Genomic DNA, 14,421 nt, shown 5'->3' on the forward strand with positions numbered 1-14,421 from the left:
CTTGGCATCAAACACACAAATAAAGCTTGTGGTTTTTTTAGAAGAGAACTGTGTTTCAGATTGTATTGGTATGAACAAGTTCAGTTCATTCCAATACCTATGAAATAAATTGGAGAAGAGGAGCCATCTGGTGTTACTTGCCACTGTTTGTGAACAAACAGATTCAGATTCAAGAAAAAGAGATAGATTTCTCAAGGGAGAAGTCAAATTTCTGTTGAAGTAAATTAGAGTGATTTAGGAGAGTGATTCAGATTCTTTGTTTTGTTTTATACTTTGTTCGGCTATCCTAGTTGCTGAGCTCATTTTAGAGTTCATCCTAAATTTGCTTTGACTTAGAGGTTCTCCTGTACATTTCTAATAGCAGTGTGCTAACTAGGGAAATAAATCTGTCTAGAATATATTCATTTACTCAACAAATGTTTGAAGGCCAATTACATGCCAGGCACTATGCTAGTTAGGGGGTGGGGGTGATGAATTTGTGCAAGCTACTTACTAAACAAATAAATCATTGTGAAATACATTCAGTACCATGAAAGGTAATAAACAAGGTGTTATGAAGGGAAGTAGATGGGGTGTGGAGAATTTGTTTGTGACTGGGTACTTGAGCAAGGCTTTTTTGGAGAGGGACGTGGGTATGCATCTCTTCTAAATTGTGAATTCTCTCATGAAAGAAGAAAAAACATACAAAATTAAAAATAAAGATGTAATTAATGGACCTGTGTACTCATTAATAATTAAGGATTTATGGTAGCAGGTTTATTTTTAAATGTAACTGTCCTCTTTGGAGCAGGAGTATCATTATCTAAATTTTATTTCCAAAGTAGGTTGTAAATTTTTTCGTACTGCAAGGGTTGTGCTCTGGGGACAGAGAAGAGTTGAAAGCTAGTTAGAACACTTTCTGCCTTGTTCACCTCACCTCATTTAGCAACCTCGTGTCTGCCCCAAACTACTTAACGAGGTGGTGAGAAAACATTCTGCTGGATTATTCTTTTTAAAGTTCCTTCAATGATTATATTGTTTGAAGAAAATACCATTATATTAAATGCTTATGCCAGTTTTTTGATACATGAAGAAAAAACTAGATTGGCCTAAATATTTATATTTGTTATCAATATTTTTGAGCAAATATGTGAATGCTTTAACCCAGTTTTGGAGGACTTAGGAGTTGGCTTTTGGGGAGAGAGATTCTCCTTTTCCTGCTTAAGACCTAGAGTATATTCTTACCAGTAAGAAAGAGGGAAATACAAACCCAAAACCGCATGAGTTATACCACTTTTCTCCCTTTAGGGTGGCCAAAGTAAAAATGACAATAACAAATGTTGAACAGAAAGTGGAAAAATTGGAACCCTCATGTGTTGCTGGAGGGATCAAAAAACGATGCAGCAGCTTTGGAAAGTAGTTTGGTAATACTCAAAAAGTTAACCACAAATGCTCATATGACCCAGCGGTTCCATTTATACACACACACACACACACACACACACACACGAACAAATTGGAACCATGTCCATACAAAATCTTGTACATGAATGTTCATAGCAGGATTTTATTTATTTATTTATTTATCTGAAAGGCAGAGTTACAGAAAGGTAGAGGCAGAGAGAGAAATCTTCCATCTGCTGGTTCACACCCCAAATGGCCACAACGGCTGGAGCTGGGCCAATCCAAAGCCAGGAGCTTCTTCCAGTGTGCCACATAGGTGCAGGGGCCCAAGGACTTGGCCTGGGAAGCAGTTGAAAATGGCCCAAGTCCATTTTCAACTGCTTCCCAGGCCATAGCAGATAGTTGGGACAGAAGTGGAGCAGCTGGGTCTTGAACTGGCACCCATATGGGATGCCAGCACTGCGGGTGGCAGCTTTACCCGCTGTGCCACAGTGCTGGCCCCTATAACAGAATTCTTTTGTTTGTTTGTTTATTTACAGATTTACTTATTTATTTGAAAGGCAGAGTTACAGAGAAAGATTTTCCATCTGCTGGTTCACTCTCCAAATGGCTGCAATGGCTTGGGCTGGGCCAAGCTGAAACCAAGAGTCAAGAACTAGCAGTTTCATCTGGGTTTCCCATGTGAATGACAGGGGCTTAAGCACTTAGGCCATCTTCTGCTGCTTTTCCAGGCACATTAGCAGGGAAGCGGATCGAAAGTGGGATAGTACGGCGCCCATATGGGTTGCTGACTTCTCATGAGGCGGCTTAACCTGCTATGTCACAGCGCTGACCCCTTATACCTATATTCTTAATAACAAAAAAGTGACAATTGCCCCAGTGTGCATCATTTGATGAATGGACAAACAAAATGTGCTATATATATATCCCTCTAAGGAGATATTATTTTGCAGTTACCAGAAAAAAAAAAAAAAACAGTTCAGTGTTGATACATACTACTACATGAATGAGTATTGAAGACATTAGGGTTAGTCAAAGAAGTGACGCAAAGCTACATATTGTTAGATGCTATTTGTGTGAAATGTCCAAAATAGGCAAACCCAAAGACAAAGTAGATTAAAAGTTTCCATAGACGGGGTGGTAGAAGAGGTCAGGGGTGAGTTGGAGGGTGGGGACATTAGGTAATTTTGTTTTTGGAATGGTAAAAATGTTCGGAAATTAGCAGTGATGGTTGCACAGTTCTATGGATATATTAAAACTTACTGAATTGAACATGTTAGAAGGATGATTTTGTGGTTTGTGGATTATCTGAATAAACTGCTAGGCGTAACATTGTCATTTAGGTACATGGCTTACTCAAGTGTTGGGAACCTCTTTTGTATATTGATAATAAAAAGGTACGTTCAGTCACTTTTTAAAAGACCCTGGTCTTTTTACTCCTTTTTAGAAGAGTGAATCAGATAGTAATTTTCACTGAAAAACTAACATTGTGTGTTTGAATAGATAAATGTGCCAATTTATAGCAAATTTTATTTTTAGAGACATTTATTTATTTTAAAGGCAGAGTTTGACAGAAAGGGAGAAACATAAAGATATCTTCCATGCGCTGGTTCACTCCCCAAGTGTCAGTAGCCAGGTCTGCGCCAGACCAAAGCAAGGAGCTTGGGACTCTATCTTGTTCTCTTCCATGAGAGGCAGGGGCCCAAGGGCTATGGCCATTCTCCCCTGCTTTCTTGAGCACATTAGCAGAGAGCTAGATTGGAAGCAGAGCAGCCAGGGTCACCAGCACTCTGATAAGGGATGCTAGTGTTGCAGGATGTGGCCTAACCCATCATGCTACAAACACCTGCCACTACAACAAATTTTTAGAGAATTCAGTTCCCTAGGTCACAGAGTCAACACTAAAAATAAAAATCAGTTGATGTTTCATTTTATCTATTTTAAGAACAACAGATAAAAGAGTGTTCGTTTCTTTTAACAAGTCTACAATTTTATAATCTTAAGTATACTTAGGAAAACCTAGATTTTGTTTCTTAATATTATGAACAAATTAATATAGTAATTGCTAATATGTAAATATACAGTGTTTGAGTAGTTATGTTTTAATAATTCGAGAATTTCTAATTTTAGATTTATACTTAATGAGGTCACTGGAATTGAATTAACCCATAGTATATGACTGAATAACAAATCTAATATTTTGCCGGCGCTGCAGCTCACTAGGCTAATCCTCCGCCTAGCGGCGCCGGCACACCGGGTTCTAGTCCTGGTCGGGGCGCCAGATTCTGTCCCGGTTGCCCCTCTTCCAGGCCAGCCCTCTGCTGTGGCCAGGGAGTGCAGTGGAAGATGGCCCAGGTGCTTGGGCCCTGCACCCCATGGGAGACCAGGAAAAGCACCTGGCTCCTGGCTCCTGCCATCGGATCAGCGCGGTGCGCCAGCCGCAGCACGCTGGCCGCGGCGGCCATTGGAGGGTGAACCAACGGCAAAGGAAGACCTTTCTCTCTGTCTCTCTCTCTCACTGTCCACTCTGCCTGTCAAAAAAAAAAAAATCTAATATTTTGTAGTACTGTAAAGTTTTGAGGTTATAGATCACGTAAATCTGAAAATTGGCTGAAGTTTCAAAGTTCAGATGTTTAGAATGAGATGGGATGAGATCTATGGTGATGACTCCCTTTCTTTTCCCTTGGAGAAGAGAGTCTTATTTTTCAAGACTTGGTTTATTACTATAAAGCTGTCAAGACTGATTTGTTGACTAAAACTTGAAACAGTTACTATTTCGTAGTCCAGAAAGCATAGATTTTAAATTTAAAAATATAAAATTTATATTCTGACATTTTATAGGGCATTTTTAAAAAAATTTATAGGGTACTTTTTAGAAATTTGATTATAACAGGAAACACTGGGATTTCAGTTGATTAGAACTAGGAAGAAGCTGGTAATGCTGTTCTTTTCTTTTCTGGCTGTCCTGCCCCCTTTCCCAGGAAACAAAGCTTGTTTTGTTTCTTGCCTGCTTGTGAGGTCTCTGGCACACCCCTTGTGGGTGCACTGCTCTGTGTTTTGTTAAAATGCTTACCATACTCATAGGGTAAAGAACAGGATGCTTCTGGAGAGGAATAAATCCCCACTTCAGTAGATAAACAAGGTTGTTTGAATTGGTCATTTAAGTGATTTTCATGTGGAACCTTTCTAACACTGCTAGTATCCATAAATAACAACATTAAGTAAACACAACCAAAAGTGTACGTTTTTTATTGCGTATTTTATGCAAGTTCCTGTTGCATTCTTTGGTTCTTCCTCCATCTTTTCATACTCTAACTTTTCCTGATCTGTGGTTTTGAATAGTAAGATAAGCCTAGATTGCAAAAGACCTTAGCAACCAATTCAGTTTGCCATCAGCCAGTGGTTATTATTGGTAATGATTACTGTTCATGGTTATCTGTCTCTGGAAAACTAATGCAAAGCAAAAGATATTTACTGTGTATTTTCATGCAGTTTTGTTATTGTCTAATTTGTTTTCATCCAGAATATATATATATATATATATATATATATATATATTTTTTTTTTTTTGGACAGGCAGAGTGGACAGAGAGAGAGAGAGAGAGAAAGGTCTTCCTTTGCCGTTGGTTCACCCTCCAATGGCCGCCGAGGATGGTGCGCTGCGGCCAGCGCACTGAGCTGATCCAATGGCAGGAGCCAGGTGCTTTTCCTGGTCTCCCATGGGGTGCAGGGCCCAAGGACTTGGGCCATCCTCCACTGCACTCCCTGGCCACAGCAGAGAGCTGGCCTGGAAGAGGGGCAACCGGGACAGAATCCGGCACCCCGACCCGGACTAGAACCCGGTGTGCCGGCGCCGCAAGGCAGAGGATTAGCCTAGTAAGCCACGGTGCCGGCTCACCCAGAATATATTTTATAAACATACAATACTTTATAAATATTAAATACTGTATTAAGGGTTGGCATTGTGGTTCAGCATGTTACACCACTGCTTGGAGCACCCATATCCCACATCCAAGTGCCAGGCCAAGGCCTGGTTTCTCTACTTCTAATCCAGTTTCCCACTAATGTGCTTGAGGGGAGCAGATGTTGACCCAAGTACTTGGGTTCCTGGGCCCTGGCACTTGTGGGCACTGGAGAATAAACCAGGGGCAGATGGAAAATATCCCCCTTTCTCCCCACCCCTCACCCCTCTCTCTCTTCCTTCCCATCTTTAAATAAATATATAAATTTTTAATGTTACATTGATAATTATTTTTTTCTAATTATTTTGAGGGTGAAATATTTATGTAGCTCTAGAATCTGCTTTAAAATCAGTCATGGTTTGCAACTTCAGCACAATTTACTAATGTGCTATTTTCTCGTAGTTTTTAAAAATTAAATGTTTATTTTTAGCCATTTGAAAGCAGAAAGAGGGAGCTCTTCTGTCCACTGGTTTACTTCCCAAGTGCCCACAACAGCTAAGACTGAACTAGGCCAGAGCTAGGAGCTTGAAACTCAATGGAGGTGTCCCATGTAGGTGGCAGGGACCCAAACACTTGAGCCACCATCCATTGCCTCCCAGAATGCATTAGTGGGAAGCTGAATTGGAGGTGGAGGAAACCCTGTAAGTTGAGTTTTCTATTGCAAAGAACACCTTTCACCAAAAGAGATAGAAGGATCCCCTTAGCTTAATCTCTACCCACCCATCTTTTTCCACTTAGATCTTATAGAAAAGATAAACATACATATTTTTGTGAATTATAAGAGTACTTGGAAACAGTGAATTGTATGGTAAGGTGGGAGGAGGGAAAGGCAAATATGAGACTCATTAGTGTGGGGAGCAACTGGGAGCAACTCGGACTAGACTAAGTTACTGGAATTAAGACTTATTCTATGCATCTGCTCTCCCACAATATGGCGCTGGGAGAGAAGAAAACAGCTTCTACACAGCTGCCTCCAGTTCAGCCAATAAACTGTAGGACTTGCTCCTGATTGGAGGAGAGCAGCGTACTCGGCGTGTGGGCAGCCGAGTTGGGATTGGCAGAGGAGGACTATAAAGGAGGAGAGAGACGGCATGCACCAAGGAACATCTAAGGGGAACATCTAAGGGGAACACCTGTGCAGCCCCTGAGAGAGCCGGCCGGCGGTGTGCCGCTCCCCTGCGGAAGTGGGGAAAGTGGCCAGGGGGAACCGCCCTTCCACGGAGGTGGAAGGGACAGTAGCCAACCCGGGAAGAACCAGCAGCAAACCCGGGGAGGGCCGAGCAGACGAAAGAACAGTGCAGGGTCCTGTGTCGTTCCTCCACGAAGAGGGGGAGCGACATAATGGTGCCGTGACTCGGATAGGAAACTTAGGAGGGAAGAAACGGGAAGAAATGGGAAAATACCAGAGAGAGAGACTAGCAAACAGCCTAGGGAAAAGCCGGACAAAAAAGGTGCCAGAAGGAGCTATTGAAAGCCTAGGGATAGACTCAGATACGGACTACGGGGGGAAGCTGGGAGAAATCTCTAAGGTCGAAAGCGAAAGTGAAAGCTAGAACAAACAGACTCGGATGTGGACTGTGGGGAGAGGCCAGGAGAAATGAGGGAGGAGTATTGTTGGAGGAAAGCTTGGGGAAACATACTGGGTAGAGAAAAATGTTAGAGAAATTGAAGCCGCGGGGGGCAGGCCGAGGCGGAGAGGAAAGCCACTTTGGGATTCTCAAGTTAGCCCGGGAATAGGGGGCGAAAAGTTGAAACCAGAAGCGGAAACGTAAGCCAGATTGGGATCCGTCTGATTAGCCCGGGGAGCAAAGGACGGGAAGCCAAATCGTGGGGCGGAGACGTGAGCTGGGTTGAATTCGCCAGGTTAGCCCGGGGAACTTAGATTGAATACTAGTGGCGGAGACGTAAGCTACGCTGTGTGACTCGCGGAGGCTGCCGCGTGCAGAGAGAGCGTGCGGGGCACAAATAGATAGGGAACGCGGGGCTGGCGCGAGGCCGTGGTTCAGACGCGAAAGGGCTAGTGCGAGACCGCGGAGTGTGCGCGCAAAGCCGAGCCGCGCAGATGAGAGAGGCGCGGGCTGAAGCGGCTCAGCCGGGAAGCCGCCGAGAAGCAGCCTCGGGGCAGGCGCCGGGAAGCCGCGGGGATAAGAGAAACAGAAGTTTAGAAGTAAAATGAGAGAAATAGGAATGCTGGAAGATAGAAGCAAAATGGGAGAAATAGGAATGCCCGGAGATAGAGAAATAGAGAAATAGAAAGGCCTCCCCACAATACTGCAATGAGAAGGCTTGGATTCGGTCTGCCCGATTAGTGAGGCGATGAGCATCTGTGGGCGGCTAGCAGCTTATGCGCCGCAGGTCACCGAAGACAGGCACGTTATCAACACCAATAAGTCACCCCACAACATGGCAATGAGAGAGCTTGGATTCGGTCTGCCTGATTAGTAAGGCAGTAAGCACCAGCAGGCGGCTCGACCAGAGTATGAGCCGCAGGTCACCGAAGATAGGCACGAATCAACACCAATAGGCCTCCCCACAATATGGCAATGAGAAGGCTTGGATTCGGTCTGCCTGATTAGTAAGGCGGTAAGCACCAGCAGGCGGCTCAACCAGAGTATGAGCCGCAGGTCACCGAAGACAGGCATGCATCAGCGCCTAAAAACCTCCTCACAACATGGCGAAGAGAGGACCCAGATTCGGTTTGCCTGATTGATAGGACTTGTAAGAACCTGTGGCAACTCTAGCAAGCAGAGCAGAGTGTGTGCCGCGGGACACCGAAGACAGGCGCGTATCAACGCCAAAAAATAAAAAGAAAGGGGGATCTGTGGGGAGCAACTGGGAACAACTCGGACTAGACTAAGTTACTGGAATTAAGACTTATTCTATGCATCTGCTCTCCCACAATATGGCGCTGGGAGAGAAGAAAACAGCTTCTACACAGCTGCCTCCAGTTCAGCCAATAAACTGTAGGACTTGCTCCTGATTGGAGGAGAGCAGCGTACTCGGCGTGTGGGCAGCCGAGTTGGGATTGGCAGAGGAGGACTATAAAGGAGGAGAGAGACGGCATGCACCAAGGAACATCTAAGGGGAACATCTAAGGGGAACACCTGTGCAGCCCCTGAGAGAGCCGGCCGGCGGTGTGCCGCTCCCCTGCGGAAGTGGGGAAAGTGGCCAGGGGGAACCGCCCTTCCACGGAGGTGGAAGGGACAGTAGCCAACCCGGGAAGAACCAGCAGCAAACCCGGGGAGGGCCGAGCAGACGAAAGAACAGTGCAGGGTCCTGTGTCGTTCCTCCACGAAGAGGGGGAGCGACAACTAGGGTATAGGATGTTTATCTATATGATGGTATTCTTAAGGTTTTGAAAGAAATATTCTGGAGAAGGGAGGAGACAAACATTTATGAAGCAGTTATTCTCACAGGGCTATAATTGAACACTCAGTCCTCACAGTGACTCCCAAAAGGGTTATGTCAATATCCCCACAGTTACAGTGGAGAAAACTAGCAGTTTTAAATATTTTTAAATATTTTACTTCATTTAATTTCATTTTATTTGAGAGGGAGAGGTGAGAAAGATCATCTCTGCTGCTTCATTCCTAAGATGTATACAACAGTCAGAACTGGGACAGGCCAAAGCCAGTAGCCAGGAACCTGAACTAGTTCTTCCACTTGTGTGTCAGAGACCCAACTACTTGAGCCATCACCTGCTGCTTCCTAGGGTGCTCATTAGCACTACGCTGGAATCAGGAGCAGAGCTGGGACTATGATATGGGATATAGGCGTCCCAATCAGCATCATAACTGCTAAGCCAAATTCCCACCCACCATAGTATTAATGTCTTACCATGGCACCCATCAATGTACATTCATATTGGTGACAAAAGTAGTGACAAAAATAATTTTATTAAGTAAAGTCACTAGTACATTGCAGATCTTAGTTCTCAAAAATTATTGGCCTTTTTCATGTCTTCCTATAAATGAAATTTTAAACCAACCATAATTATAAAAGTTTTAATCACTTATTCCTCATAAATACATTTTATTGTGTCTTCAAAAGTAAGTAAATGTTTTGATTTTTGCTGTATAAGAGATTAATAAAGTTTTGGACAAGATGGAGCAGTAAATCCTATCTTGACATTCTTTTGTGTTCCTCTAGACAAAATATAAAAGAAGATAACCCAAATTACAGAGTCATAATTTTTTAAAGATCTGTGTATGTCAGAAAATAAACACAAACCAGTGAGAGCAGTGTGAGAGGCCTGTATAATCTAGGCCATTCAGTTCCTGAAGATACCAGGAACTGAAAGTGTTAAAAATAAGAGAGGAGATATAAAAAGATAAAGAAAAAAGCCCAACTGTGAAAGCTGGATATACAGCTGCCCTGGCCTTAGCCTGTTAAAACATTTAGAAGGAGGGGCCGACACTGTGGCATAGCAGGTAAAGCCACTACCAAGCAGTGCTGGCAACCTGTATGGACGCTGGTTCGAGTCCTGGCTGCTCCACTTCCAGTCTAGCTCTCTGCTATGGCCTAGGAAAGCAGCAAAAGACGGCCCAAGTCCTTGGGCCCCTGTACCCCCCTGGGAGACCCAGAAGAAGCTCCAAGTTTCTGATCGGCCCCTCTCTGGCCATTGTGGCCATTTTGGGAGTGAACCTCTCTAACCCTGCCTTTCAAATAAATAAATACATTTTTTTAAAAAAACTTTAGAAGGATGGGCCGGCACTGTGGCATGGTGGGTAAAGCAATCGCCTGAAATACTGGCATCCCATATGGCTCAAGTGCCTGGGCCCTTACCACCTATGCAGAAGACCCACCTGGAGTTCTAGGCTTTTGCCTGGCCAACCTCAGTGTTGTGGATATTTGGGAACTGAACAAGAGGATGGGAGATCTCTCTCTTTCTCATGATCTCCCCCCTTCCTCCATCATCTTCAAATAGATGACAATAAATACATTAAAAACAAAAATTAAGAACCATGAGAAAGGCTAATGTTGTAGTACAGTGGCTTAAGCTGCAGCCTGCAGTGCTGGCATCCCATATTAGAGCCAGAGCACCTGTTCGAGTCCAGGCTGCTCTGCTTCTGATCCACCTCTCTGCTGATGCCCCTTGGGAAGTCAGCAGAAGTTGTTTCAAGTAAATTTTAATTAAAATTTCCCATGAAAATTTTTTAAGTTCCCTCATACTTTGTGCCAAGCACAGAAGATATATACATGAATAAAAACTGTCACTCAGTTCCCTTGACAGTTTAAGAGAAGACACAAATTATAAACAACAACAAAAAATTAGAATTAGGTAAGAAATGTCAATATACAATAAAGAAAAGTTCCAAGGCAGTGCCCTGAAGGAAGAAGATTCTTAATGTGTATGATAGATTCTGGGAAAGCTCCTGAGGATTGGTCTAGAATAGGGGATGTGAGAAATTCTGTGCCTGGGAGGCCAGTAAATTCTGATAGCTGTCAATGTGTATTAGGATTTTAATAGCAAGGTTTATGAGAGAGATTAGTCTATAATTTTTCTTCCTTTTAATGTTCTCGTAGGGTAGCAAGGATATGCTGGCCTCATAAGTGTTGGCAAGTATTCCTTTGTTATACCCTGAAAGAGGTGGTATATGATTGGTATTCTTTCTTGAACGTGAAGCCATTTGTTCTTGGGGTTTTCTTTGATCCATGTGTATTAAACATTTAGTAGAAACAGTGACTGAAAATTTCAACTTAAACAGCTGTGTGTCTGAAAAGATGTATTATGATTCTTAATATTTTTACATGAAACTATGTTCTGTTGAATGAGGTTATTAATCCAGTTTGATCCGTTCTATATCAGTGACAGAAATTCACTAGCATAAAAACCCAGTTTCTAGCCTCCTGATGGTATTATGGGTTCAATTTTAAAAAAGAAAAAAGAGAGACTACTCAGATATGTGCTGGGGAAATAGTAGTGTTCAGTGAAACAGATCTCTTGCATCCAGGTGCTTGTGGACAAATTAGATATGGGCCCCACATTGGATATCTACTTGGCTGTATTAGGGATATATACAAGGGTACTTCAAAAGTTCATAGAAAATGTGTATATGAAAAAAAACTGCATGGATTTCAGATTGTGGGGGTAGGTTGTACCAGAATAAGCTTATCTTTTCATTACATTTTCCACAAACTTTTTGAAATACCCTTGTTTAGGAGCATATTGAGGTTTGAGTATTTTGATGGATTTTATTAATCAGAATACTTTGTTTCAGTTGCTTTTGGGATCAATTTTTAATTAAATTTATATATATATTTATAATGGGAAATATATTTACATCATTCATTCTTAAAAAGTTTTAAAGATTTCTCTCCAGCTCAATCCTTTAATCACTCAGTTTCCTGGCTGTTGGGCCAACATGTTAGCTGCTGCTTTGTTGTTCTTCAATTTACACTTCTCTAGATACACAATATATATTTCTTGTCTGCTTTTATTTTACATTTTTATATTCTATACTTTGCTTTTAACTTAATACAAAGGTACTTCAAAATATTCATGGAAAATGGATTTAAAAGATAAGTGTATTGTGGTATAATTTTTTTTTTAATCCATGCATAGGTTGTTTTTGTTTTTTCTTTTGAGAGGGAGAGGCAGAGAAAGATTGATCATTCATCTGCTGGTTTACTCCCCAAATGGCCACAATGGCCAGGCCGAAGCCAGGACCCAGGATGTTTTAGTATTGCTCAATCTAAGGATTTTCATTTCAAATAAATACAAGTTATCCCCAAGTTAGAAGAACCAAATTTCCCTTAAGATTACTTGATTTACATTTTTTTTTTCATGTTGATAAGGGTAAGACCAAACAGTGGCCAGCGCCACGGCTCAATAGGCTAATGCTCCACCTAGCAGCGCCGGCACACCAGGTTCTAGTCCCAGTCAGGGCACCAGATTCTCTCCCGGTAGCCCCTCTTCCAGGCCAGCTCTCTGCTGTGGCCGGGAAGGCAGTGGAGGATGGCCCAAGTGCTTGGGCCCTGCACCCCATGGGAAACCAGGAGAAGCACCTGGCTCCTGGCTCCTGCACCGGCCGCAGCGCGCCAGCTGTGGCGGCCATTGGGGGGTGAACCAATGGCAAAGGAAGACCTTTCTCTCTGTCTCTCTCACTGTCCACTCTGCCTGTCAAAAAAAAAAAAAAAAGTGGAGAGTGAAACCCTTTCTGAATATTTTTGTCAATTGCCTTTCAGAACTACATCATCCAGGTCTCCCATATGGGTGCAAGGGCCTAAGCCCTTGGGTCATCTTCTGCTACTTTTCCAGGCACATTAGCAGAGAGCTGGTTCGGAAGTGGAGCAGGGGCCCGTGCCGTGGTGCAGTAGGTTAATCCTCTGCCTGCATTGCCAGCATCCCATATGGGTGCCAGTTCTAGTCCTGGCTGCTCTTCTTCCAATGCAGCTCTCTGCTATGGCCTGGGGAAGCAGTAGTAGATGGCCCAAGTGCTTGGGCCCCTGCACCCACGTGGGAGACCAGGAAGAAGCACCTGGCTCCTGGCTTTGGATCAGCGCAGCTCCGGCCGTTGTGGCCATTTGGAGAGTGAACTAACAGAAGGAAGACCTTTATCTCTGTCTCTCCCTCTCACTGTCTGTAATTCTACCTCTCAAAAAAAAAAAAAAAAAAAAAAAAAAAAAAGGTGGAGCAACCAAGACTCAAACTGATGCCCACAAAGGTTGTTGGCACCACAGACGGCAGCTATACTCACTATACCACAGAACCAGCCCCAATAGTTTTTTCATAATACACATTTTCCATTTTTTTGAAGTCTTCTTTGATGCATGTATTTCAGAGTTTTTTGTTCCAAAATAAACTGCAAACAGTTTGAAATTACCTGGTATGTCTTGGAGATTATTCTAATAATTGCATAGTAGAACTGCCTTGTGATTGCCTTATGTCTTGTAACAGCAGTGATGACAGCGATACTAAGCAATCATTGTACAGTTGGTGGAATTTTAGGTTATTTCCATTCTTACTGCAAAAAAGCTACTATGAGTATCTCCAATTGTTTTTTAATTACAAAGTCATATTTTTCTGTTTCTTAGCTGGTTTTTTAGGACAGATCTTTTGTTTCATTGCAGCCATGAATCAGAGAATCAGTCAGAGTGCTCCAGTGAAACAGCCACCACCCCTTGCTCCTCAGAGCCCACAAGGGGGTGTCATGGGTGGTGGCAGTTCCAACCAGCAGCAACAGATGAGGCTGCAACAATTGCAAATGGAGAAAGAGAGACTGCGACTGAAACACCAAGAACTGCTCCGGCAGGTGAGGCCACAGGTTAGAAAACCAGCCTTCCATTTTTTGGGGACTGTTTTCCAATGTGAACTTACATAAACTTCGTTTTACTGTTTATTAGTCACAAAGGTTGTTGTCTCTGTAAAATTCGAGCAATGCAGGAACATTCTGTTCAACTCTGTCCTTAGTTTCTTCACTGGTCTGTGATCACACAGGATGTAACTTGTAACTTGAATCATAAAGAGCTGGCCATAGTCATTGCAATTGAGCAGAAATCCCAGAAGACAAGGTTGCTTCCACAAATGTGCATGGAATTATAGATTAATATTTCTGAGGATCTGAAAAAAGGGGGAAACTATGGGATATCACTTGGGGAAAAATACCATTTGCTTTAAATGATTTATTTATCAGGAACAAAGGATTAGGAGGTACATCAGTAAGCCATTTCTTGAATAACATATATGTTTTAGTATTGCTCAATCTAAGGATTTTCATTTCAAATAAACACAAGTTATCCCTAAGTTTAGAAGAACCAAATTTCCCTTAAGATTACTTGATTTACATTTTTTTTTCATGTTGATAAGGGTAAGACTAAACAGTGGAGAGTTTGAAACCCTTTCTGAATATTTTTGTCAGTTGCCTTTCAGAACTACTATGTTCTGTAAGAATACATTAATCTCTTATGTCAAAATTAATTTTTACTTTGTTTCACAGTGGATAGATAAGTGTTTGAACTGAGGATGTGATCCTATGGCTCAAGCAATGTGGATATTTTTAATTTTTACTGCAGTACTTCAAAAAATTCATGAAAATGAAATCAAAAATGAGTTCATTTTGGTATAAAAAGTCTT

The 14,421-nt window shown here is 42.5% G+C and overlaps 1 protein-coding gene across 9 annotated transcripts in view; it reads left to right on the forward strand.

Moving 5' to 3' along the window:
* Window positions 1–14,421, forward strand: part of YAP1 (Yes1 associated transcriptional regulator) — a 149,437-nt gene that overhangs the window by 110,882 nt on the left and 24,134 nt on the right. For 5 of the 9 annotated variants that reach the window (XM_017343710.4, XM_017343694.4, XM_017343691.4 and 2 more), the window contains exon 5: window positions 13,419–13,600. In XM_017343710.4, the coding sequence (XP_017199199.1) occupies window positions 13,419–13,600 (182 nt within the window). Of the gene's footprint in view, window positions 1–13,418; window positions 13,613–14,421 lie in introns of all 9 variants that reach the window. The other 4 variants (XM_017343684.4, XM_017343698.4, XM_017343687.4 and 1 more) reach the window with 1 other exon arrangement.

This window comes from Oryctolagus cuniculus, chromosome 1 (assembly GCF_051225735.1).
Source record: "Oryctolagus cuniculus isolate XC-2025 breed Fujian yellow rabbit chromosome 1, ASM5122573v1, whole genome shotgun sequence".
Classification (NCBI taxonomy): domain Eukaryota; kingdom Metazoa; phylum Chordata; class Mammalia; order Lagomorpha; family Leporidae; genus Oryctolagus; species Oryctolagus cuniculus.